At 41.5% G+C, this 24589-nt stretch overlaps 1 protein-coding gene across 1 annotated transcript in view; it reads left to right on the top strand.

Annotated features, from left to right (window-relative positions):
* The window catches only part of FSD2 (fibronectin type III and SPRY domain containing 2), a 36983-nt gene extending 12396 nt beyond the window's left edge, over positions 1 to 24587 (top strand). The window contains exons 4-13 of the mRNA XM_079128469.1: positions 1326 to 1556; positions 2888 to 2910; positions 4657 to 4778; positions 11096 to 11251; positions 12618 to 12752; positions 13245 to 13395; positions 15844 to 15977; positions 18568 to 18700; positions 20255 to 20431; positions 23090 to 24587. Coding sequence (XP_078984595.1) covers positions 1326 to 1556; positions 2888 to 2910; positions 4657 to 4778; positions 11096 to 11251; positions 12618 to 12752; positions 13245 to 13395; positions 15844 to 15977; positions 18568 to 18700; positions 20255 to 20431; positions 23090 to 23342 — 1515 coding nt within the window. The 3' untranslated portion in view covers positions 23343 to 24587. The remainder of the gene's footprint in view (positions 1 to 1325; positions 1557 to 2887; positions 2911 to 4656; positions 4779 to 11095; positions 11252 to 12617; positions 12753 to 13244; positions 13396 to 15843; positions 15978 to 18567; positions 18701 to 20254; positions 20432 to 23089) is intronic.
* Positions 24588 to 24589: the final 2 nt, after the last annotated feature.

The raw sequence follows: 24589 nt of genomic DNA, 5'->3' as shown, positions 1-24589 counted from the left end.
TTATAATCCACACTGGGAAGTCATCTATTGCTTTTCTCTCACCCTTTTAGTAAGTGTTATGCACACAGTAGGTGCTTATTAATGACTCTGAACTATTGCTAAGAGCTTCTTCAGAAATGCCCTCATCATCTGACAAGAATGGCATCAGTCAAAACCCACGAGCTCTTCTGGTTTTCTAAGATAAGTAATGGGGACCAGGAGTCAATATGCTTTACTTAGTATTTTTAATCTGTTGTGCTCCTGGATGAAATGCTGTAGGTACCTTCTCTTCTGCTTCTTGCATTTTCTCAACTATCGGGGAGTGCCACCTAGCCACAATGCTTGATCCTCTTTGCCTTCCTCTTTTCCCTAGTTGTATGATCCCAGTTGTTGGAATCCCAGTGTTTGTATGATTCAATTATCAGGAAGTGAAGATGAGCATCATGATATATGGAGAGCTCAGGAGGAAATGATATGTGGGGATCTTTCAGGGCAAACATTTCCACCTTTAGGTCAAAGTGTCCAGTAACAGGCTGATTTATCATTGATCTCCCTGGCTGGTTGTCAAGGTGACAGGAGATAGCTGAAACTGGGAAAGGATTTAAAAAATGCTGCCAGGGCTCAATTCACAATAGCTAAACTATGGAACCAACCTAGATGCCCTTCAACAGATGAATGGATAAAGAAATTGTGGTACATATACACAATGGAATATTACTCAACTTTAAAGAAGAATGAAATTATGGCATTTGCAGGTAAATGGATGGAACTAGAGAGTATCATGCTAAGTGAAATAAGCCAATCCCAAAAAACCAAAGTCCAAATGTTTTCTCTGATAAGCAGATGACGATCCATAGTGGGGAGGGTTAGGAAAGAATGAAGGAACTTTGGGTTATGCAGAGGGGAGTGAGGGAAGGGGCAGGGCGGTGGGAATGGGAAGGACAGTAGAATGAGATGGACATTATCACCCTATATGCATGTATAATCACACTACTGGTGTGACTTAGCACTATGTATAGCCAGAGGAATGAGAAGTTATGCTCCATTTGTGTACAATGTGTCAAAATGCATTCTACTATCAAGTATAATTAATTAGAATGAATTTTTTAAATGGGGAAAAAATGCTTCCAGGAAAGACAGCAGTGCTTTTTGTAAGATTATTCTTGAGAATCTAGGATGGAGACCTCCCACACCAGTATCCACCTCAGCGTCATGGCAAGAGATAAGATAAAGCAGAGGGACAGAGGACTAAAATAGCTCTGAAAGGATGTATTTTCCTGCCCCTAATGACTCTAGTCAACATATCACATGTCCTGCAATGATGGCTGAGGCCAATTGTCTTGTAGGAGAATTTTGGAAGACAAGAACAAAACTTTGAGTTACATTACAATGAGATCCTGGAAACACTTGCTCAAAAATATGAAGAAAAAATACAAACTCTAGGGCAGAAAAAGAAAGAGAAGCTGGAAGCCTTATATGGACAACTGGTCAGCTGTGGAGAGAACCTTGATACCTGTAAAGAACTGATGGAAACAATAGAGGAGATGTGTCATGAAGAGAAGGTTGATTTCTTAAAGGTCAGTAATGAAATGAAACATAGAGGAAAGAAACAAAATCATGTCAGGCTGTCCTCTCTCCATCTGGAGGTGTTGGAGTTGACTTTTATGGTCAGCATTCATTTGATTCCATTGGGTATTCATGATGGGAAAGTAATCACTCCATCTCTCTGCATAGCTTTGCCAGGATGGCCAAGCAGGCTCATATACAACTGACTCTTCCCCTCTACCATTGTTGAAGTAGCACCAGTCTTTGTTCCTCTGTCCTGGTTACCCAGAGATCTGTCCCATCATCCTGGAGCTGAGAAAAAATAGTGTGCTGAGAGTTTTCTGGTCACCTCAGATGGCCTCTTGGAGCTCTGGGGAAAAAGATGTCCAGGATAAAAAGTTAACCTTACATTTCCATTACAAGGGTAGCAACTATAAATTTTACTTCATAAACTCAGACATGCACCAAAAGAATCCATTTCTTGATTTTCTTCCAATTGAGTTAAACTTGACCTGAACCCCATGTAGGGCTGTGGGAATTTCAATGTCAGTCAGAGCTAGGGTCCCGTTTCTTCATAAGGCCCCACAGGACTGCGGGGTAGATGTTGTATCCAGGATGTAGTGAAGGGATCTCCAGCTTCTGAGTTACTGAGTGTGTTCCCCCACATCATCCAAGCCCACAGTTGCCCCTCAAAGCTGAGTCACACCTCCTTCCTTCCAGACTTGGGCCCATCAATAAAGCCAGAGAGCAATTTGCAGGCCCCATGGGAGCCACCAACACTTAATATCTTTTGAATCAATGGTCCCACAGTGCCACTGTGTCTCAAAGATACAATCTAGAATGTGGAGGGTGATACACATGAAATTATTTTTCTTGTCACTATGATGGTAAAAAATTGGAAGCAACCAAAATGTCCAACAAGAGAGGACCAGGGGGCTGGGGTTGTAGCTCAGTGGTGGAGTGCTTGTCTTGTACATATGAGGCACTGGGTTCGATCCTCAGCGCCACATAAAGTAAATAAATTAGTTATTATGTCTATCTACAACTAAACATATTTTTAAAATAGAAGAACAGTTAATAAATGATGGAGTTTCTGTGCAACAAATTGTTTACAGTCTCTCAAATCAATGGTCCAAAAGACCATTTGTGACATGAAAGGTGCTTACATACTATTGCTGGGTAGAAGCAGTAGCTTAAAGGAAAATACACAGGCCTAAGTGTGATTTTGTTAGAATGTGGGTATGGCTGATTTTTTCCTTTTCCTATTTTCCAAGTTTTTAAAAAAGATATATTGATACAATTTGAAAATGAAATTTATTTCCAAAGTCCAGTTAATATTTTTTTCTTTTCCCTTCCTTTTTAGGATGCAGTGGCTATGGCTGACAGGTAATACTTTTGTTCTAACTTCTATTTTTGTTTTTTGTTCCTTTCACCTCTAGACTCAGTTCCACTAGGTTATATGCTTCCAATTTTAGTTTCTGTGCCTGATCTTATGGGTAAAATAGCACTGGCCTCAGAATGATGCTGTGGGGTCATGAGGGCCCTCTAGTATTAAATCTCAGAATCTCAGAACTGGAAGGAGAATGTATGTGGAGGCCCAGACAGTTCATCTCTGATCAGATCACCTCCACAAACCTCTCATTTTACCAGGGGGAACTGAGATCTGAAGAGTACATCCATCATTCTGTGAGGCTTCAGAATGCATACATGTTAGAATCAGACATGAGAATTCAGGCCCTCCTATGCCATGACCATGGGCAGGTCCAACCAGTCTAAAGACTCACTTTCCTTAAGTACAAACAGAGATGGTTTTGTGAGAGCCTAATAAGACAATGTTTATAAAGCAATATGAATATAAAAACCTAATAATGTCAGGGTTATGCACAGAGTTTTGACAAAAACAGACCTGGTTTAAAATTCTGGCTTTGCCACTTAAAGATCTGTGACTGCCAGGAAGTAGGTTGAGAAGACTCCAAATCCCAAGATTAGCAACTTGAGGGTATTTGGCCAAGTGGAGAGGAAGCACCTAGGGTCTGAACCCTCTGTGCCTTTGGGGGCCTGGGGTGATGTAGGCGTAGAGGTTTCCAGGTTAGCTTCTGACAGCATCTCATCCACAGATGTTCTCTCACATCACAGAAAATCCTATATTTTCTCATTCCCTTTGGATGCACAGACCAATCCTACCCTGTTATGGTTTGGATGTGAGATGTCCCCAAAAAACTGACATGTGACACAATGCAAGAAAGAAGGTTCAGAGAAGAAATAACTGAGTTATGAGAACCTTAACCCAATCAATTTTAATCATCTGATGGGATTGAGTGGTAACTGAAGGCAGGTGGGGCACTGAGGGCATGGCTTTGGGGAATATATTTGTATCTGCAAAGTGGAGATTTCTCTTTGATCATCATGTAAGCTGCTTGCTTGGTGGGGGCTCTCTGCCACTCTGCCACGTCCTGCGTGGATGAGAAAAGTAAGTATATCACTCAATTATCCAAAAATTTATCTACTCAATAAACACACAAGAGTCAATACTCTTTAAATAAGAGGGAGGGGGCATGACAGGTCTGGCCATACCAGCTCTGACCTCTTAACAACAATGACCTGGAGTAGCCCAACTCTCTTTTATTTACAGACAGACAGGTAAAGGTGGCAAGACCAGGAGGAGCTTCTTCTGTGATGGACAAGATAGGGTGGAGTTAGGGGAGCCATTCTCTAAGGGAAACTAGACAGGGAACCATCTAATTCCGCTAGATAAGGATGGCTTCCCACAGCTTGCCTCTGCCACACTCTTCTGCCATGATATTCAACCTCACCTTGATCCCTGAGAAATGGAGTCTGCTATCTATGGATTGAGACCTATGAAACTGTGAGTCCCCAAATAAACTTTTCCTCCTCTGCAGTTGTTCTGGTTGGGTCTATTAAGTCACAGCAGTGAAAAAGCTGAGTAAAACACCCATGCTCACTGGTGACCTCCTAAGGCAATCACCCAGATAGTTAAAGGTAGCCAGGAGCATGTTAAGAAATGAAAATTCAGCAGAGTCCCTTTGGTTTATTACTAGGGACCAGCACTATAGATTCACTCTAAGGAGAATTCCCCTCCATTCTTGTGTGCATGTCTTTTTATACCAACAGACTTGGGAAATTCCTAAAAACCAAAACGGATGTGGAAATCTCTGCACAGCCTGATTTTGAAGACCAGACCTTGGACTTCTCTGATGTGGAGCAGTTGATGGGATCCATTAACACCATTCCAGGTATATAGCTCTCCTGTATACATACTTCACAGCAAGCTCAGATTTCCAGGACAGTGTGTGTGTTGAGAACAGTTAGCATCATATTGAAATCAGTATGGAGGTTCCTCAGAAGACTGGGAATGGAACCACCAAATTACCTTGCTATACCACCCTTATTTATCCTAAAAAGATAAAGTTAGCATACTGTAATGATATATGCATACCCATGTTTATAGTCACACAATTTATAATAGCCAACCAGTGTAGGTGTCCAGCGACAGATGAGCAGATAAAGAAAATATGGTGTATACACCCAATGAAGTTTTATTCAGTCATAGAGAAGAATGAAACTATGTCATCTTCATGAAAATGGATGGAACTTGAGAGCATTATGTTGAGCAAAATATACCAGACTCAGAAAGCCAAGGTCACATATGTTTCTCTCATGTGTGGGAGCTAGAGAGGAAAAAAGAAAAGAAAGGTGGGGGTGGGCAGAGATCTCATGAAAATTAAAGGGAGACCAGTAGAATAGAGGAAGAGGGAGAAGGGGAGTGAAAGGGAAGGTAATAGGGAAAAATAGTGACCAAATTATATTGTTATGTTGTGTGCATATGTGAATATGTATCAATGAATATCACTATTATACTGTATCAATAAAAATATGGATAAAAGTACATTTGACATCAGATCTATCCTTAACATATGTCACAGTGCACAATGCCGTATTGTGAACTGCAAATCCTATGTTGGACAGCACATATTTAGAACATATTCATCTTATATAGTTGAAGCTTAAGAGCTGCTGAGTAACAATTCTCCATTTCTCCCTCCACCATTCCTTGGCAAGCATCATTCTATTCTCTGCTTCTATGAGTTTGACTACTTTAGATACTCTATATAAGTGGAATCATGTAGTATATGTCCTTCTGGCTTATTTTACTTAGCATGCTGTTCTCTAGGTTCATCCATGTTGTCACAAATGGTAGGACTTTTTTCTTTTTTAAGGCTGAATAATACTCCATTGTGTATAATTACTACACTTTTTTTTTATCCATTCATCTATTAATGGACACAGGTTGTTTCCATATCTTGGCTACTGTGAACATGGGTGTGCAAATATGTCTTCAAGATCCTGATTTCAATTTTTTGTATCCATACCCAAATTATCTGAATTATCTGGAAATTGTTTTTGTTTTTGTTTATGAGACAAGGTTTCATTATGTTGCCAAGGTTGGTTTTAAATTCCTGAGTTCAAGTGATCCTCCAGCCTTAGCTTCCCAAATAGCCAGGACCACAGACAGTTCTACTTTTAATTTTTTTGTAGAACCAACCTACTGTTTTTTTTTTTTTTTTTAATAGTGGCTGCACTAATTTAAATTCCCACCAACAATATATAAGGATTCCAATTTGCTGAGTGCAGTGACACACACCTATAATTCCAATAACTTGGGATCACAAATTCCAGGTCAGCATGGGCAATTTAGCAAGGCCATAGGCAAATAAACCAGACTTTGTCTTAAAACAAAAAATAAAAAGGACTGGGGATATGGCTCGGTGGTAAAGTGCCCCTGGGTTCAATCTCTAGTACAAAAAGAAATAAGTAAACAAGTAAATAAGTAAGTAAATAAATAAATAAATAAATCTCTGTATCCTTGCCAACATTTGTTATCTTTTGTGTTTTGCATTTTGGAAATAGCCATCCTAGCAGGAATGAGGTGACTGATATCTCACTATGATTTTGATCGGCTTTTCCCTGATGATTAGTAATGTTGAACAAGTGTTTGTGTACTGGGTGGCCATTTGTATGTCTTTGGAGAAATGTCTATACATTTCCTTTGCTCACTTTTATTGGAGTTATTTGGGGTTTTAGTTGTTTGTTTATTGCAGTGCTGTGGATAACCCAGGAACAGGAACATTCTACCTCTGAGCTATATTGCCAGCTCTTTAAAAATTTTTTTTTTTTGTTTTGAGACAGGGTCTCACTAAGTTGCCCAGGCTGGCCTCGAACTTGCAATCCTCCTGCCTCAGACTCCCAAATCACTGGGATTACAGGTGTGCGCCACCTCATCTGGGTTATTTTTGTTTGTTTGTTTGTATGCTATTGAGTTGTAGAAGATTCTTACATAGTTTGGGTATTAGGCTATTATCAGATAAATGCTGTGCAAATAGTTTATCTCATTTCGTAGATTGTCTTTTCACTGTGTTGATTGCTTCCTTTGCTGTGTAGCCTGGCATTTGTCTTTTTTTTTTTTGCCTTATTGTATGTGCTTTTGATGTCAAAACCAAGAATTCATTCTAAGACTAATGTCAAGAAATTTTCCCCTTATGTTTTTTTTGAGAAGCTTTACAGTTTTTAGTCTAATATTCAAGTCTTTAATATATGTTGAGTTAAATTTGTATACAGTGTAATGCAGGGGCAAAAATTCATTCTTTTTGCATGTATATACTCACAAATATGTGGAAATTAAACAACTCACTTCTCAACAACCAACAGGTCAAAGAAGAAACCAAAAAAGGACATTTAAAAATCTGATACAAATGAAAATGAAACACAGCATACCAAAACTTATGGGATGCAGCAAAAGCAACAGTACAAAGGGAATTTATGGCAGTGAATGCCTGCATTAAAAATGAAGAATATCAAATAAACTACCTAAATTTTAATCCTCGAAGAACTAGAAAGAGAATAATCTAAGCCAAATGTAACAGAAGGAAAGAAATAATGACTAGAGCCAAAATTAATGGAATGGAGAGTAGAAAAGCAATAGAAAAAATTTAATGACAGAGTTGCTTGGTTGAATTGATATACAAAATTGATTAAACAGAGATAATGCAAATAAACACAATTAGAAATAAAAGAGAAGACATTATAAATGAGGTAACAGAAATGCAACAGGTTATAAGAGAAAATTATGGAGATTTCTACACCAGTAAATTGAATAACCTATAAGAAATTGATAAACTCTTAGAAACATAAAAACGGGCAAGACTAAATCATGAAGAAATAGCAAATCTGGAGACTGGGGATATAGCTCAGAGGTAGAAGTGCCTGATTAGCATACATGCATACATTAGGCCCTGGGTTCAATCCTCACAATCCTCAGCACTGCCAAAAAAAAAAAAAAAAAGGAAGTGGAAAATCTGTACAGAATAATAACAAGTAAGGAGATTAGATCATTAATCAAAACCTCCCAATGAAGAAAAGTTCATGACCAGAGGGCTTCACTGGTAAATTTTACCAAGCATTTAAAGAAGAATCAATATCAATTCTCAAACTCTTCCAAAAAATTGAAGAGGGAGAAACACTTTGAAATTCATTTATGAGGACAGCATTACCGAACTATTACCAATACCAAAGACACTATGAGGGAGGGAAAAATTACACACCTGTTTCTCTGATGAACACAGATAAAAAAATTCTCAGTAAAACTGTAGCAAATTGATGGGGCTGGGGTTGTAGCTCAGTGGTAACTTGCCTATCATGTGTGAGGCACTGAGTTGGATCTTCAGCATCACATATAAATAAATAAAGGCCCATCAACAACTAAAAAATTTTTTTTAATTGTAGCAAATTTAAAGGATCATACGCCAGGTATGGCAGTGCATGCCTGTAACCCCAGTGGCTTAGGGGGCTGAGGCAGGAAGATAGTGAGTTCAAAGCCAGCCTCAACAACTTAGTGAGGCCCTAAGCAACTTAGTAAGACCCTGTATCTAAATAAAAATGTTAAAAAGGACTGGGAATATGGCTCAGAGGTTAAGTGAAAATCCTGGTGGAAGAAAGGGAGGAAGGGGAAAAGAAAGGGTCATACACCATGATCAAGTGGGTTTATCTCTGAGATGGAAAATGGTTCAACATATGCAAATCAATGAACATGAGAGACCACATTAACAGAACGAAGGATAAAAATCACAGGATCATGTCAGTACAGACAAAGAAAGCATTTGACATTTTACTCTTTTGTGATAAAAAGGTCAACAAATTAGGAGTGTGCCACAACATAATAAAGGCCACTTGTGACAAGCCCACAGCTAACTTCATACTTAAAAATGAAAAACAGCCTTTTGTCTCTGATGTGGAACAAGGCAAGGATGCCCAGCCTCAACATTCCTATTCAACATAGTACTAGAAGGCCTAGACAGAGAAATTGGGTAAGAAAAATAAATAAAAGCATCTATGTTGGAAAGGAAAAAGTAAATTGTTTTGTAGATCTTACTGTAGAAAACCCTAACGACTCCTTGAACTTTGAATGAGAAACTTTGATGTCTGCAAAAGTCAAAGATTTAGAAACAAGTATTTTTTCCCTCCAACTTCCTCCTTCTGTCTTTACAGCATGTAAGTGTGAAAAGAGAGGCTAACCTTTATCCAAGATGCCAACATCTGGCTCTAGGCAACCTTGAAGTATTTCCTGTTTAAAGTCTGCCTCACTTTCTAAACATCTGCCTTCCTGCTTAATTTAGATCAAGTGAGAAGTCTGGATTTAATTTCCTTAAATGTTGTGTTTATGTTGTTCCTGGGCAGCTGTTTTTAGCAGAGTGGCCTAAAGATGAACTTTGAAATTCTATAGAGCTGGTGAGAATCCCAGCCAGTACTTCCTAGCTGTGTGACTCTGGACAATTTACCTAACCTCTCTGAGTCATTTTGGTTTCTTCATCTGTAAAATGCACATCATCATGCTTATAAGAATATGGTGAGGGCTGGGGATATAGCTCAGTTGGTATAATGCTTGCCTTGCAAGCACAAGGCCCTGGGTTCAATCCCCAGCACTGTGAAAAAAAAGAAAAAAAGAAAAGAATATGGTGAGAATTAAGTGAAGTAATGTACATGTAACACATTATAAGGTGCCAAGTAGCTCTCAAATATATTATTGCAATATTTATTTCTAAAGATAATACTAGAATTTGGCTTTTTTTTTTTTTTTTACTTCCTACGCTCCTTTTGTCACCAACATCCAACAACATGATTGTGAATAATGCTGTCTATATCATTTTAGGGTTTAATTTGCAGATTTTTTTTTATAAAAATGAAGATTCTTTTCTGTAATCTGTTTTTAAGTAAAATAATTATGATGGGTATTTTTTCACATAGATTGTTCCTGAACATCATTTTAATGGCTGTGTACCTTACTTTTTTTTTTACTTAGTCCTCAATTGCTGGGGACTAGAATGTTTCTAGGTTTTACCATTATAAATCATACTGTGATGAACATTTTTAACAACACATCTTGGGTTCATTCTTAGAACCACTGGGTCAAGAGAAAATTTCACTAAGTTATGATGTTCATTGGACGGTCCTTTCTCTTGTCTAAGGATGGTGCAGCCCAAATAATCAGGCCTAGTCATTTGGAAGAAAAGACACAAAGGTACAAGTTAGCACTTCAGAGGCACTGATACTTTCCTCGCCTAGTATTTAGCTCCCATGGAGACAACTAACTTCCCAAATCATCCTTCCTTTTACCCTGCTTTCTTGGTTGGGCATTCTTGACAGTGTAGAGAAGGACATCTTCTGGGACTCTGGACTTTGTCCTTTTGGAATGCAGGTTCTCTCTCTCCCTCCTCACCCCCTGTCACTTTGTGGTCTCCTAGTCTTTGAACAGAAAGGAAAGGATGAGCTAGGTAAGCTCCTTTAAGGTTGATTGTGCCCTTATCGGCATTGTTCAATTTCAAGTTCTGAAACTAAGAGCATCCCTAAAAGCCTGGGCTGAAGGGAGGTGCTGCTATGGAAGAAGAACAAAGAAAAAGCATTACTTGGTTTTCTTCTAATTAGCGTGTGTTTCTTTTCATCTATATTGGGGTGGAGGTGGAAGGAGGATTAACATACAGAGAGGATGGACTCTAAAAAATTTGTTCTGAAAAGTACAATATGACCAGCCCAATCTTCTCAGATTATCATATGGGAAATGGCCATAGGAGCCCCACCTCCAGAAAAGCAGAGCAACTCTGCTGAATTCTTTCCCTCTGTTCACTCCAGGAATAAGGACAGCAGTGCTTGTGAGCCTGGATGTCCTGTCTTTTTAGATGCCACAGAAGAGCCAGAGGACCTACAAACTGAGGATATGCAAACTGTACCCCAGCTTGAAACCCTATTACTGACCTCTGCTCCCCGAACTCATCTGCATTTATCCAAAATGGGTACCCTGGTTGTTCTTGCAGGCTCATGGTTGAAAGGCTTTGTGTCCCCATCCTTTTCCACTTTGGGCTGCCTTCTCCACTCCTAAAGACCATGGATGTGTTGGGGGATTGATGATCAGCGATCCTATAAAAGGGCCCCTCCCATCCCACACCTCTACCTAAGCTTCCTCATTTTTTTGTTGTTTTCTCTCTGTTTTTCCTTTTTCTAGCTCCTTCTGCTCCAGTGATAAATCCGCAGGCCCCCAACTCAGCTACAGGTTCCTCGGTCCGGGTGTGCTGGAGCTTATACTCTGATGACACTGTGGAGAGTTATCAGCTGTCCTACCGGCCAGTGCAAGACAGCTCACCTGGAAAGAACCAAGAAGGTGAGGCTCTATGAGGCATCAGCTTACACCCATGGGAATGGTTCAGACCCCTCAGAGGACCAGACACTGCCTTCCTGGCAGTTGGGAAGGTGAAGAAGAGAGGAGTCTGTATGTGGAGCATCCGGGGATGCCCAGAGGATGGGATGCAGGCAGATGAGCATGGCAGAAAGGGCTAGAAAGGCAAGTTGGGGCCTGACTAAAGAATACCATGAAGCCATTGGGTCAGAGTTGTCCTTGAGATCAAACTGTGCCTGCTTTGGGTGCAGGAAAGGCCAGGGATACCCCTTGTTAAGAATAACCAGCTGGACTGAATTCTAATATGTCCTGGCAGGTAAAAGTAAGACTGGCTCTTTTCACAGTAATCTGTGCTACAGGAAAAACTGAAGGATCCATTTGCAGATTCCATGTAAGGTGAGGGAGCCTGTGCAACCTGTAAGGAATGCTGCTGATTAGATCCACACCTCAGATTGAGACCACTCCTGGGAGTGGCCACCTACCTCCCCTGTTGGCAGCTCTTGGCCCATCCTTTGCCCAGGGAAAAGAACTAGAGAGGACTTTAAGGGAAAAGAAAAGGGAGGATGGGGATCAAGAAGTCAAACCTGAATAATCACTATTTTTGCTACTGATTAACCATGCTGGCATCCTCTGCAGACATGCAGAGGCCATTGTGTGGGGGCTATGTCATGGAAATCTATGAAGGTCTTTTAAATGGACCATGCTGTCATAAAAGAACTGGTATCAAAGGGTAGATTTGAGTTATCGCTGCCTTGCAGGTTTCTGAGGAGGTATGGAGTTGTATCAGTCCATTTTTGCTGCGTAATAATAGATCCCCCTAGCTACAACCTGGTGGCTTGAAATAACAAATATTTATGATTTCCTATAACTCTATGGGTTGACTGGGCAATTCTGGTCTGAGCCACCTTGAGTAGGACTGGGTTATCTAGGGTGGCCTCACTAATCTAGTGCCTCAGTTGGGATGGCTGTAATGGTGCTGGGGCTGTTTCCATGTTGTCTCACAACTTCTGAGAGACTGGCTTGGACTTATTCCCATGTAGTGGAAGCATTCCTAACAGCCCCTGTGCACCTGCACTTCCCAAGCCTCTGTATATATCGTATTTATCATTGCCTCATCATCCAAATCAAGTCACAGAAGCAAGTCAAATAGGTAAGTCCAGCTTTAAATCACAGCAAGAAAAATGGAACCTCTTAAAAGAAGGAGCAGCAAAGTCACATTGCAGTGAGCCATGCATACAGGGATGGGGGTAACTTGCAGTAGATTTTGTAATCTACTACAATGGGATTCAGCACATCGAACTTGGAGCCACTTGGCGTTTATTAAAAGTTGAATTCTCTTTTCCCCCCACAGTGTTTACAGTGACCGTCAAAGAAACATATTGCTCAGTGGTAAACCTTGAACCAAATACTCAGTATGAATTTTGGGTCATTGCTCAGAACAGAGCTGGCCCCAGTCCCTCCAGTGAGCATGCAGTATACATGACAGGTAATGGGGACCACTTGTTTTATATAGCAGGGTTTTTATTTCAGGGGACACCAGGGTACAGGTTCCTACATGTAGCAGGGCTCTTGATTTCATTTGAAATGACAGAAAGAGCTGTGTGATTTTTTGTTTTGTTTTGTTTAATGCACCAAATCTATGTGCCTGGTACAGCAGGGACATTTTCTCATGGTTGATCTAAAAAAATGTTATACTTGGTCACACTGACATTTGAACATTGAGACATTCTCTGCTCCAGGAACACTGAAAGGGATTTCCTGGTACTGTGTGTGTGCGGTGCTGAGGATGAAACCCAGGGCCTCATGCATGCTAGGCAAGTGCTCTACCACTGAGCTACACACCCAACCCCTCCTTGGTGCTTTTTATTGCACTGAATCTTTTCTGTGGGAGGAAGAGGATGGTCGTGATATTTGTCCATGGCTCTGAACAAAATGACCAGAAATGAACATATTTATTTCTTCTTCCTCCTGCATTTAGCTCCATCTCCTCCCATTATAAAAAGCAAAGAGATAAGGAGCTGTGAAGAGGCTGCACTTATTTGCTGGGAGTCTGGGAACCTGAATCCTGTGGATTCATACACAGTGGAACTGACCCAAGCAGAAACACCAGAAGCCTCAGGAGTAACTGAGTGAGTCATGAGGGCCTTTGTTGGTCTACTTAGAAAATGTGTGGAGTATGGAGAGAAGGTGAGAACTTGTGACACACAGGACTCTTAATTTTAGATTGCTTGGTTTTCTTGAGAAGTAGCTGAAATGCTATTATTGAAGGTGAATGATGACCAAGTAAGTAAATAAATGGTTAAAACCTCATGTTTACTTTTCCCCCCACCCCAAGTATGGTTTCCCATTCGTTCATTCAACAAGTATGGAGAGCCTAGGTGGTACCAGGCACTGGGAGAGGGGGGCACTGGGAAATTAGAAAGACCACTCCCTGCCCTTAGGTTAGTCAAAAGGAGGAAATCAACCAAAAAAACCTGAAAACACCAATGTGTAAAATACACAGTGCTCTGAAGCATTCAAATGCTAGGAAGAAAAAAGAAATGTAATGAAACTAGAGGATGGAGGTAGACATGGAGACCTTCTTTGGGTATAGCAGACATTTAAACTGAGAGCAAAACAGATGGGAGGAACTGAGCTGGAGAGTAGCTGGCACAGGAGTCTCCCTCCTGGAACAGGGGATAAACACAGGCCCCAGGGCAGGAGTGAGCTGGAAGTGGAGGCACTAAGAGATCCATCTGGCTGGAATTCAGGGAAGGGGGCGCGGAATGAGGAAAGACAAGGTATTGTAGCTCAATGTACAAAGATACTGTCTATTGTAGAGGGTTGTCTGGAGCCTCATGTTCACCCTGCTTTTCAGAGCAGGAGGCATTCACAAGTAGACGAGGGCTGGACTCCATGACCATCAGGGCCTGCAGATCTGATAAGTCAGTGTATAGCAGAGGAAACACGGATGTTCCTTTGTCTTGCAACCAAGAGTCCAAAAGCTTGTGGAAGGGGAACAAACCCAGTAGGCAGCCCAGCAGAAGCACTGCATGCAGGACAGACTGCTATGGTGCATAGGGTGCATGGAGCTGGACCTGGAGAAATGGAGGAGTATAGAGTCAGCTGTAAGGGAAGCAGATTCTTTTGTGCTAAATTTTGGCGTTGGAATCTGACCATTTATCCCATCTAGCTCTTCTAGGTGGAGTCTATATGTCCATAGCCACATTAAGGCTGACCTTGGTTTTCTACTTCTACAGATACTCAGGAGTCAGGCAGAGGGGTCCAGTGGTTCTAGTCACCCTAGTGGTTTAAGTTTTCCTTTGCAATTTGTGCTGATACATTCAGAGCCACCAGACACCTGGAGCAAACTCATAATGATGGGATCCTCAGAGGGCTTGTCAGTGGCCTGGGTGATCTGGGTGGTATTTACTCTCCCAGTACAAATATAGCTTTGGCCTCCCATTGCTGAAGGAAAGGCAGAATTCCTTCACAGGCTCTGGACCCTTCTGCCTCTCCAGCTCATCCCACACTAGCGCTTCTTCCCTCTTCAGCTCCAGTCACATAGGTCATACTCTTACTTTCCTTGCTCCTTCATGCCACATGGCCTTTGCACATGCTTTGCCTTCTATGTAGGAGATGCTTCTACTCCCTTTTCACCCAGTTACTTCCTACTCATTTTTCAGAACTCAACCCTCTACCCAGACACTCTACAGCACACTGTACACTTGTCATGGTTACCACAGTGGTTACTTGAAGAACATCTTTCTTCCCATATAGACTGTAAGCTCGAGAAGGGCAGGGACTGCATTTGGTTTTTCCCAAGGTGTCCCTAACAGTGTCTGGAACCTAAGGTATTTAGTTAATACCTACTGAAAGAATAAGCAAAAGTGCCTCTCCAGCCTGAAGTGCATTCTCCAAGATGGTGTGAACCTCCTGGCCTTGTCTGGGTAAGGGCATTTTATCTGTAGATGAACATGGCTTTGAAGACTTCTCTTGCTCACTGGCCTGAAATGTGATTGGTAACCACAGGAATACAGACAGTGGCAATTATGAGCTTATATTTTTGAATAGTACAATTGGAATGAATTGGATTATTCCCAATAGGCAGTTGTCCTTCAGGGGGGCAGGTAACAGGATGGATTTCAGAGGACCCTTTCAGTTCTGATCAAAGTCATTTGTTCATAGACAAATACTGAGAACTTTCTATGGGTCCAGCATGGTACTGCAGTGAGTAGTACACAGCCACTGCCCTCAGAGAGGTCATGATCCTAACAGCCAGATGAAGGTACACTGGATTTTACTGCATGCAAGCTCCATGATGCTGCATTTACCAAGCATGGTGCCGGGTACTTAGGAGACTTGGGTGAGGAGATTGAAAGGGAGACAGGTACAGGCACAAGTAAGAAAGTGGACCACAGGTTATCTGAGAGCACACTGAGGAGGAGCCAGCACTTCTGGCTATGCTATTGCAGGTCAAAAGATGGTGGAAGCAAGAGTGAGGTTTTTTTTTAAATCCCAGTCTTGAAAGGGACATCTGGCACTTGGGCCTGGATCCCCTGGCCTCATGCTGACTACATCTCTGCTTCTTTGCCCAGGTCTGTTGTGGGCATCCCAACCTGTGAATCTCTGATACAGCTGCAGCCCAGGCAGTGCTATACGATCTTCGTGAGAGCCCTCAATGTGGGGGGCCCCAGCACCAGAAGCGAGCCTGCTACAGTCCACACCACAGGTCTGTGCCCTGGACCACACATTCTGTGATCTAAGGTGGCCACTTTGTGGCAGACCCAGTGCTTCTATGACTTAAAAAAGAAAACAGATGAATATGACATGGCAAGTCAGGACTGGAAGGAGTTGATGGGCAATCAAAGCCCTCTGCTCTCATTCAACAGATGAAGGTCCAAGACTCAGCAATTTTGTGGCTGAGTGAGCATTAGAACTCAAGGTTTTTCTTCAGGCCCAAGTTGGACCAGAGGCTTGTCCCACTGGATCTGGGTGGTACAGACATATCATATCTTACACAGGTTGAATATTTCCCTTGAGATCAGGCCTTTATGAAATTACAAGAAGTCAATGGCCTCTGCTTACCTCCCTGTTCCGGCTGTGGGTCCAAGCTATCTCACCGGCTCAAGGCCAGCTTAAAAGTCAGTCTCCTCTCTGGCCCTAGAGTGTACTCACATTCCTTCTCATTTGCCATCATTCTGTCAGAGAACTGTCACATCTCATATCCAAGCCTTGAGTTAGCTGAGACCTCACTAGAAATACCCACGTATCTCCTATTATCCTGGCTCTGCTCTCTGAGATTTGCCAAGGTACACACAGAAGCCAGGTGGGTCTCCCTACACCTCAGAGCAGAAACAGTCAAGCCAGCTGAGTGGGCAACTTACAGGTAAGCAGCAGAGGCTGGGAGGCTAGCTCCAGGCTCCAGGCCGTTCTCTTAACTGGGATTTTTCACTGAAACACATTGTCTTATTTTCTCCATTACCAAATGCTAGAGGTCTGTGATTAACCCCCATTTATATTCCTTCCACATAGACGGGAAAAACAAATTCAAGGGCCACCTAAGGTCACAGAGCTGGAAAGGATTACTGCTAGTATTAAGATTTGGGTTTTTCTTTTACCTAGTGCTGGGCCTTCCTTCAGTTGTCTGGCACTTCTGATTTTTTGTGCCAACTTGGTATTTTGAAATACCGAATACTGTTTCAATAAGAGAATGGAGAGCAAAAGTACAGCCAGCTCTTGATTATTCAGTCATCTCTAATTTGTTTAAATAATTTTTTAGCATGCACATTATTAATGAAAAACTTAAATGAATATGAATCAGGGTTGGGGTTGTAGCTTAGTAGTAGAGCACTTGCCTAGTAATGTGTGGGGCACTGGGTTCGATCCTCAGCACCACATAAAAATAAAGGTACAGTGTCCACCTACAACAAAAAATATTTTAAAAAATGAATATGAATCAGCAAAAATATTAATATATATCTACACACATATATTATGTATGTATGTATGTTTGGGACCAGAAAGCAGCCAATTAGGGCCACACATTATTAGTTGTGAGGTAGAAACATGCCTTCCCCACCAGTCAGCTAGTAAATGAAGTTTCCAAAGGCATCAGATTGTAGAAAATAATCATTAACAGTTTGGTGGGGATGCTTGACCTCAACTAAGACAATCAGAAGTGACAAAATGGCAACTAAGAAAAGCTAGACTAAGGGACAGTAAAATGGAAAATGAGTTACCATGTTCCTAAAATAATGGACTTTTTTTTTTAACTGATTTTTAATTAGATCTATTCTGTACTACTCTTTAAATTTTTTTTAGTTGTCAATGGACTTTATTTATATGTGGTGTGGAGAACTGAACCCAGTGCCTCACACACGCTAGACAAGCACGCTACACTGAGTCACAACCCCAGCCCTATTCTGTACCACATTTTTTTTTTTTTTTTTTTTTTTGTGGTGCTGGGGATTGAACCCAGGTCCTTGTCCATAAGAGGCAAGCACTCTACCAACTGAGCCTATACCCAGACCTGTACCACTTTTTGGTTAGCTTTCTTTTCATCATGACTTGGGGATGACTAATCTCCTGCCCTACATGCAAAGTGAACTTTTGATTTTGCTAACCTTTGTCAAATGGAACATTAAGAATTCACTCAAAGCTTGGCATGTAGCACACCATAATTCTAGCCATTCCAGAGGCTAGGGCAGGAGGATTGCAAATTTGAGGCCAGTTTCTGTGACTTGGTGGGACCCTGTCTCAAAATAAAATGTAAAAAGGGCTGGGGGGGATGTAGCTCAGTGTAAAGCACCCCTAGGTTCACTCTCTGGAATGGCAAGAGTGGGGGGCAGGGACACATTCCTTCAATTCCTGTTTCTTTTGGTAAACAAGTTGGAAATTCTGATTCAAGTGCAGGTATTTACATTTTACAAATTAAAAGCACAGCCTCTAGAATCAGATATGGGGTTCAAATCTGAGTTCTAGCATGTGCCAGCCAATTTCTTAATCATTTGGTGCCTTAGTATCTTCATCTACAGAATAGAACTAGTAACACCTGCTTCTAAGTATAATCATGAGGACTGAAAGAGATGAGACTTGCAAATTGCTTAGGGCTGTGCTACGCACACAAGAAATGCCCCACACATGGTAAATGTCATCCGGAACTCATAGAATGGCTGTAAATGCAGAGGCAGGCTTAAGCAGATTCCACAGGAAGCTAGTCCCACCAAGCTGTGGAGAAAGCAGTGAAATAACTGGCTACAGGGGTGGGTTGCGGATGGATATGGGGAGGGGAATCATCTGGGTATTTCCTTCCCCAATAGGAAGCTACTTTCACCTGAACAAGGACACCTGCCATCCCTGGCTGACCATTTCTAAAGATGGGTTTACAGTAGTTCGAAGTGAAAGAAAAATCCTTGCAAAGGAGCTGCTACCCAGCAAGACCCAGTTTACAAGGTACTTTATTGACTGCTCACTAGAAGATTGTGTGAAATTCCCTAATGACACTGTTAGTCAGGGAGAATTGGATTATGATAAACAGATGCAGCCTAGAAAGAGGAAAAGAGGTAGGAGCCCGGTGGGGTGGGGGATGAGGGAATGGTATGGGCAGGAGAGGCCTGGACTGGACGCAGAGTTCATGGCACCACAAGGTGTGGGTTAGGCTGTTAGGCTGTGCAAGAGCACACACACCACTTAGGTCTCCTACTACTTAGCCCAGCATGCATCCTTCTACACTGTGGTACCTTATAACAAAACTCCTATGGGATATTGGCAATGAAGTGGCTGGTCCTGAAGCTCATCATTGAGCTTGTGTGTGACCTGAGTGAGGGGTTTCACCAAAGATGCTGGTTGGCTATTTAGTTCTCTAGCTACTTCCAGAGCCTGGTACTGAATATTGAAGTGACTTATTTATACTATCCTCCTTCCCAAATATGCATAAAAGGGGCAAACTGAGATATAAACATCAAAGCAATAGGAGAATAAGAACACAGATTGGTTAACTTCAAGGGCTAATTCAGTTTCCATTAAACATGGCCTCTCAAGTTGGTTTTGATGGTACATGCCTATAATCCCAGCAACCTGGAAGGCTGAGGCAGGAAGATTCATGTTCAAGGCCAGTTTCAAGCAATTTAGTGGGGCCCTATCTCAAAATAACATGAAAAAGTTTGCTGATGTAACCCAGTGACAGAGGGCTTGCCTAGCATGCACAAGACCCTGGATTTGATCCCCAGAACTCCTCCCTCCCCGCCACAATAAAGTTGGAGATTACCTTATCCACCTTATAGGATCGTATCAAGGAACCAATAAGCCACTGCTTACCAGATATTCGTTGCTGAGGTTTTTGGACTTGGGAGGAGGGGCCTGCCTGGGTCCAGATCTCACTCAGGTTTTCCTTTGAAAATGCTGGTGTGATCTGACTTTCAATGACAACCTTCCTCCATTGAGTACTCTATTGTTATGGAACATGTATCTCTGACCTTTGTCAGTATAAATGTCAGTGGAACTTTGGAGGTAGAGTTGGATGCTTTGTGAGGTATGTGTTATCTTGCTCTTCTTGGATCAGCCTCTGAATCCTTATCTTCTCCCTGGAGTCATCCCTAACATAGGGTTACCTCAGAGCGCCTCCATGTTGGTTTTGTACCATAAATAAGTGCTGGCTAGTTCATGAACTTCAAGCGTATTGTTCTCTTGGCTGCATTCTACTGAGTTTTCAATCTCTTTTATAATGAATAAATCAATCTAACCTTTATTACTAGAAAAGTCCCAACCATGTTTAAGAGCAAACAGAACCTGTTTTGGGGGATGCCTCCTCCAAGCAGTATAATACTCCTCTTACAACTTTCAGCATTAGTCACTAAGTTTGACAGCTTCACAAGTGAGTGTCCAGAAGCACCTACATCCACATTCACAGACCACCTACTTACTGACACCAGGAGATGGTGTCACTCATCTGCACAGTCAGACTTAAGGCACCCTCAAATCAGACATGCTTCCACTTTCTAAAACCAGGTGTGTTGCTGTCATGGGAAATCTAATTCCAGTCCGAGGGCGCCACTACTGGGAGGTGGAGGTGGATGAGTGTTTGGACTACACGGTTGGTGTGGCCTTTGAAGATGTCCCTAAGCAGGAAGACCTGGGAGCAAACTGCTCCTCCTGGTGCATGAGGCACACATTTGCATCATCAAGGTAAAGTAAAAGTTGAATACTGGAGATTAAAATTTAAATTTGGGTGAGGTTTTCACTAACAATAATTAAGGCTCACATTATGTTTTATAAAATATTCTCATTCAGGAGTTGTTGTCATCCACTTTCCTTAAAGTCCAAATGAGAAAAGAGAAACTTTTCTCCAAAAATAACATAGCTAAAATTCACAGAGAACTCACTGGGTGCCCACACTGATCTATCCTCTTACATGATTATCTTTACTTTTCACAATTTTATTACTCCATTTAAAAAAATAAGGCTGTACCTCATAGGTGTTAGATAAGTCTACCCAACACAGACTGAGCCTGAATTCAAACCCAGGCAGTCTGGCTTCACCATCTGCATTCTTAATCACTAAGTGATTGCTTTTTCATTTATGTTCATCATCAGTGTTATTAAGTGGCTACAGTGTGATCAGCTGCCCCAATTCCATCTTTTTAAGTAAATGTGAGCAAGAGGCTTAGTGACTACAGCTTTGGCAGCTGAGCTCGTTTCACATGAATAGTTCAATATTGCTGGAGAAAAAAAATCCCATGGAATTTAGGCCCATAGACAAAATTTCCAGACTTAAAGGGCTATGTTATAGGCTTCCTTAGCTTCAAAACTTGAAAACACACAAAAAACCACATCAGTGGGCTGGGGATATAGCTCAGTTGGTAGTGCTTGCCTTGCAAGCACAAGGCCCTGGGTTCAATCCGCAGCACCGCAAAAAAAAAAAAAAAAAAAAAAAAAAAAAAAAACAAAAGAGGAAAAAAAAAAAAAAAACCCCACATCAACAACAATAAAAACCCACATTGCTTTCCCAGCACCTCTTGTAATATGGGGCCTCTAACCCTCCTTGGCTTGATGAATCTTAATGTTCATCCAGTGTTCTCTGCTACTCTCCATTGTGATTACTTAAAACCTTATCGTCATGCCCAAGCATAAATGGCAAGACTAGCTTTCCCCTATAAGAATTTAGACTATACTGGACTCTACTAAACCTTAGAACCAGTTTGGGGCATGTTTTTTTCAGCTACTTTGCCCATGATCAAGAGAACTGACAAGAACAATTTTAGAGGAGGAAGTTTATTTGGGGCTCACGGTTTCAGAGGTCTGTCCTGGGCAGCCACCAACTCTCCATTGCTCTGGGCCCAAAGTGAGGCAAAATATCAAGGGGAAAGTGTGTGGTGGAGGAAGGCAACTCAGTACATGGTCATCAGGAAGCAGAGAGTTCTGCTCTCCAGGAACAAAATATATACCCCAAAGGTAGGCCCCCAACAACTCCTCTCCTACCTGCTTACAGTTACCACCCAGTTAATCCCACAGCAGATGAATGCACTGATTAGGTCAAAGCTCTTGTAACTCAATCATTTCACCTCTACACTTTCTTGCATTGTCTGACACAAGAGCTTTTGGGGGATACCTCGTATCTAAACTGTAACAGGGAGGCAAGAATTACTATGCACTGAGCCAGATATGGGGATATTGCCTGAAGTAAGAATAAAGTTCAAAGTCTTACCTTTAGAAAGGTAAGAACAAGGGGTACTCTGGGTGTGGTGCTGAACACCTCTAATCTCAACTACTGGGAAGGCTGAGGCAGGAGGATCATGAGTTCCAGGCCCACCTGAGCAACTTAGTAAGACTATCTCAAAACAAAATTTCAAAAGTGTCGGGGGTATAGTTCAATGGTAGAGGGCTTGGGTTCAATCTCCACTATGGGAGGTGGGGACAAGGGGAAATAAATGGAAGGAGCATAAAAGAAACAGGTGTGTGTAATGGGAGGGGTGTGGAGATGAGAAGACAGGAGTGGCAATGAGAGAGCATGACGAAGGAGGGCAAAAGCAAGGCCTGCAGTTTGAGTAGGAGTGGAGAATGAGGATAAGTCTCCCAATGGGGTATATTTTTTGGTTCATGGTCTTAGACTCCATTGGTGGTGAGAGGAAAGGTATAGAAAGGACTCATTTAGCTTCTGGTAGCTGTTGAGAAAAGAAGGCAAGATAAGGTGAACTAGGATGAAGACAGGCTGGCTTGCTCTGACACATTTAGATCATATTGCATGCATATATTCCCAGGAGTCTGGACTTGCTTGCTGGTACACACCTCTTCAGATGACTGCAGGTTGTAGGATTAGGACATACCTGTGGTTGATTTGAGTTTCAGCCAATTCCCAAAGCACACAGGAAAGAGAGCATGAATAAAGGGTGATGGTGCTACCTAACACCAAATACTAACAGTCCTAGTGACAGTAGATGCCCTGCTTAGTTTAAGAACTAGATGCCTCAAGAACCTGTCTACTGAAGAGTCTAGACCTTTAGCACATGGAAGACCAGAGTTCCATTCAAATGTCTTTATTATGATCTACACATTTAGCCTTGAGATCCAAATGTTTCAAATGTGTTCTATTTCTGTGCTGTAATGCACTATGAGTTCATGATTTCGTATGTTTCTTAGTTAAGAGGTTGCTCAATAACAGTTTGAAAATGTGTCTTAGGATGTATGTCTGAAGAGTATAGCTTTGGGAATGACCTATTACCTTGGTAGTCATTTAATAAAAGAAATAGCAAAAGTACAGAAGTATTATTAAATTAATGAGATATTTCATAAATATCTCACATGGAGAATTTCTGAAACTTTGTTGTATCAACATTTAATTTTCAGGCATAAGTATGAATTTCTGCACAACAGGACAACTCCAGATATAAGAATAACAGTTTCCCCAAAGAAGATTGGCATTCTATTAGACTATGAAAATTCTAAGTTGTCATTTTTCAATGTAGACATTTCTCAACATCTGTACACATTCAATTGTCAGCTTCACCAATTTGTGCATCCCTGTTTTTCTTTGGAAAAGCCAGGGTGTCTCAAGATACATAATGGCATTTCAATGCCAATGCATGTCACTTTCTATTAGACCCTCTGATGTCATTTCCTGTCTCTCTTCTGTATTTACCCTTCTCAGTCACTCATCCTCTGCTGGCTGAACTTGGCATCCAAGCACCATGCACTCAGCAAAATTTGGGCTCATGTTATTATCTGGCAGCCTGGTGTGCTGCCATCACCTCACCCGACTTGGATTCTAGTCCTAAGCACAGTATTAGGATGCTAGGGCTGTCACTGCCAGGCCCAGCTGTGAAATGAGGGATTGCACTAAATGAACTCTAAGGGCTTTCAAGCAGTCAAACTACATTTGTCAATTTGTGTATGTGCAAACTGTCATGAATCTCTAAGGCCTACAGAGCTTGGCAGGGAGGAAAGTCTCCATGTCTTCAGCAGCCTCTCCATACTCATCACATTTCATTAGTATGAAGAACAGACTTGAGAAGACAAGAAGCAGACCAAAGAGAGCAAGGGAAACTACATGCCTTTCTCAATGTAGAATCTCCATTTTTAACAGTAGCACTGTGGTGAGGTTCCGACCACTGTACACTTTAGGTAACACCTTGTGTTCTCCTTCATGGTGCTGACACAACTAACTTTGAATTTACCTGTATAATGAGTAATTCTATGAAGACAGGCATGCAAAAGGGTCTGTCTTGTTCATCATCTGATCCTCAAAGGCTAATGTGTAACAGGTGCACACCAAATACTTGTTGAGTAAATGAATATATTCCTTCAACTACCCACTGCTCTTTGGCTTCTCACTGCTCCCCATGTGAGGACTGGCAGGCCTCTTTAAAAAATATAGCAAAGGACCTACAGCCAGGGCATAAGCAAAACCCAAAGGGAAACTTTAAAAAAGAACAAAAGGGTATCTACGTCTGGGTGGCAAGGCAGGGAAAAATAAAGCACTACTTACTATTACATACCAACTACAAACATGCAGCAAATGTGCTTTCGGTGTGTATATGTGCTTAAGTAGAAAACTGAGGGGATAGACTGGAATAAATTAGAAAACATTACTTGCAACTGATTCTAGGACCTGTCTTGTAATATAAAGAGCCAGATTTGAAAACAGGAAGACCTGGGTTTGATTGCTACTTTGCTGCTACTTCACCTTATGACCTGGAAAAAAGTCATCTTATCCAGACTTTCTATATCCCTTCAAAGGGAAAAATAATACTTGTTTCACAGAAATGGATGACTTAATAATGAAGCCAGTCTAACTATAAGTGGCACACAGCAAATATACAATTAAAAAAAAAAATAAAAAACAAAAAA

This window comes from Sciurus vulgaris (assembly GCF_902686455.1).
Source record: "Sciurus vulgaris genome assembly, chromosome: 2".
Classification (NCBI taxonomy): domain Eukaryota; kingdom Metazoa; phylum Chordata; class Mammalia; order Rodentia; family Sciuridae; genus Sciurus; species Sciurus vulgaris.
This window is presented reverse-complemented; position numbering and strand designations above follow the sequence as displayed.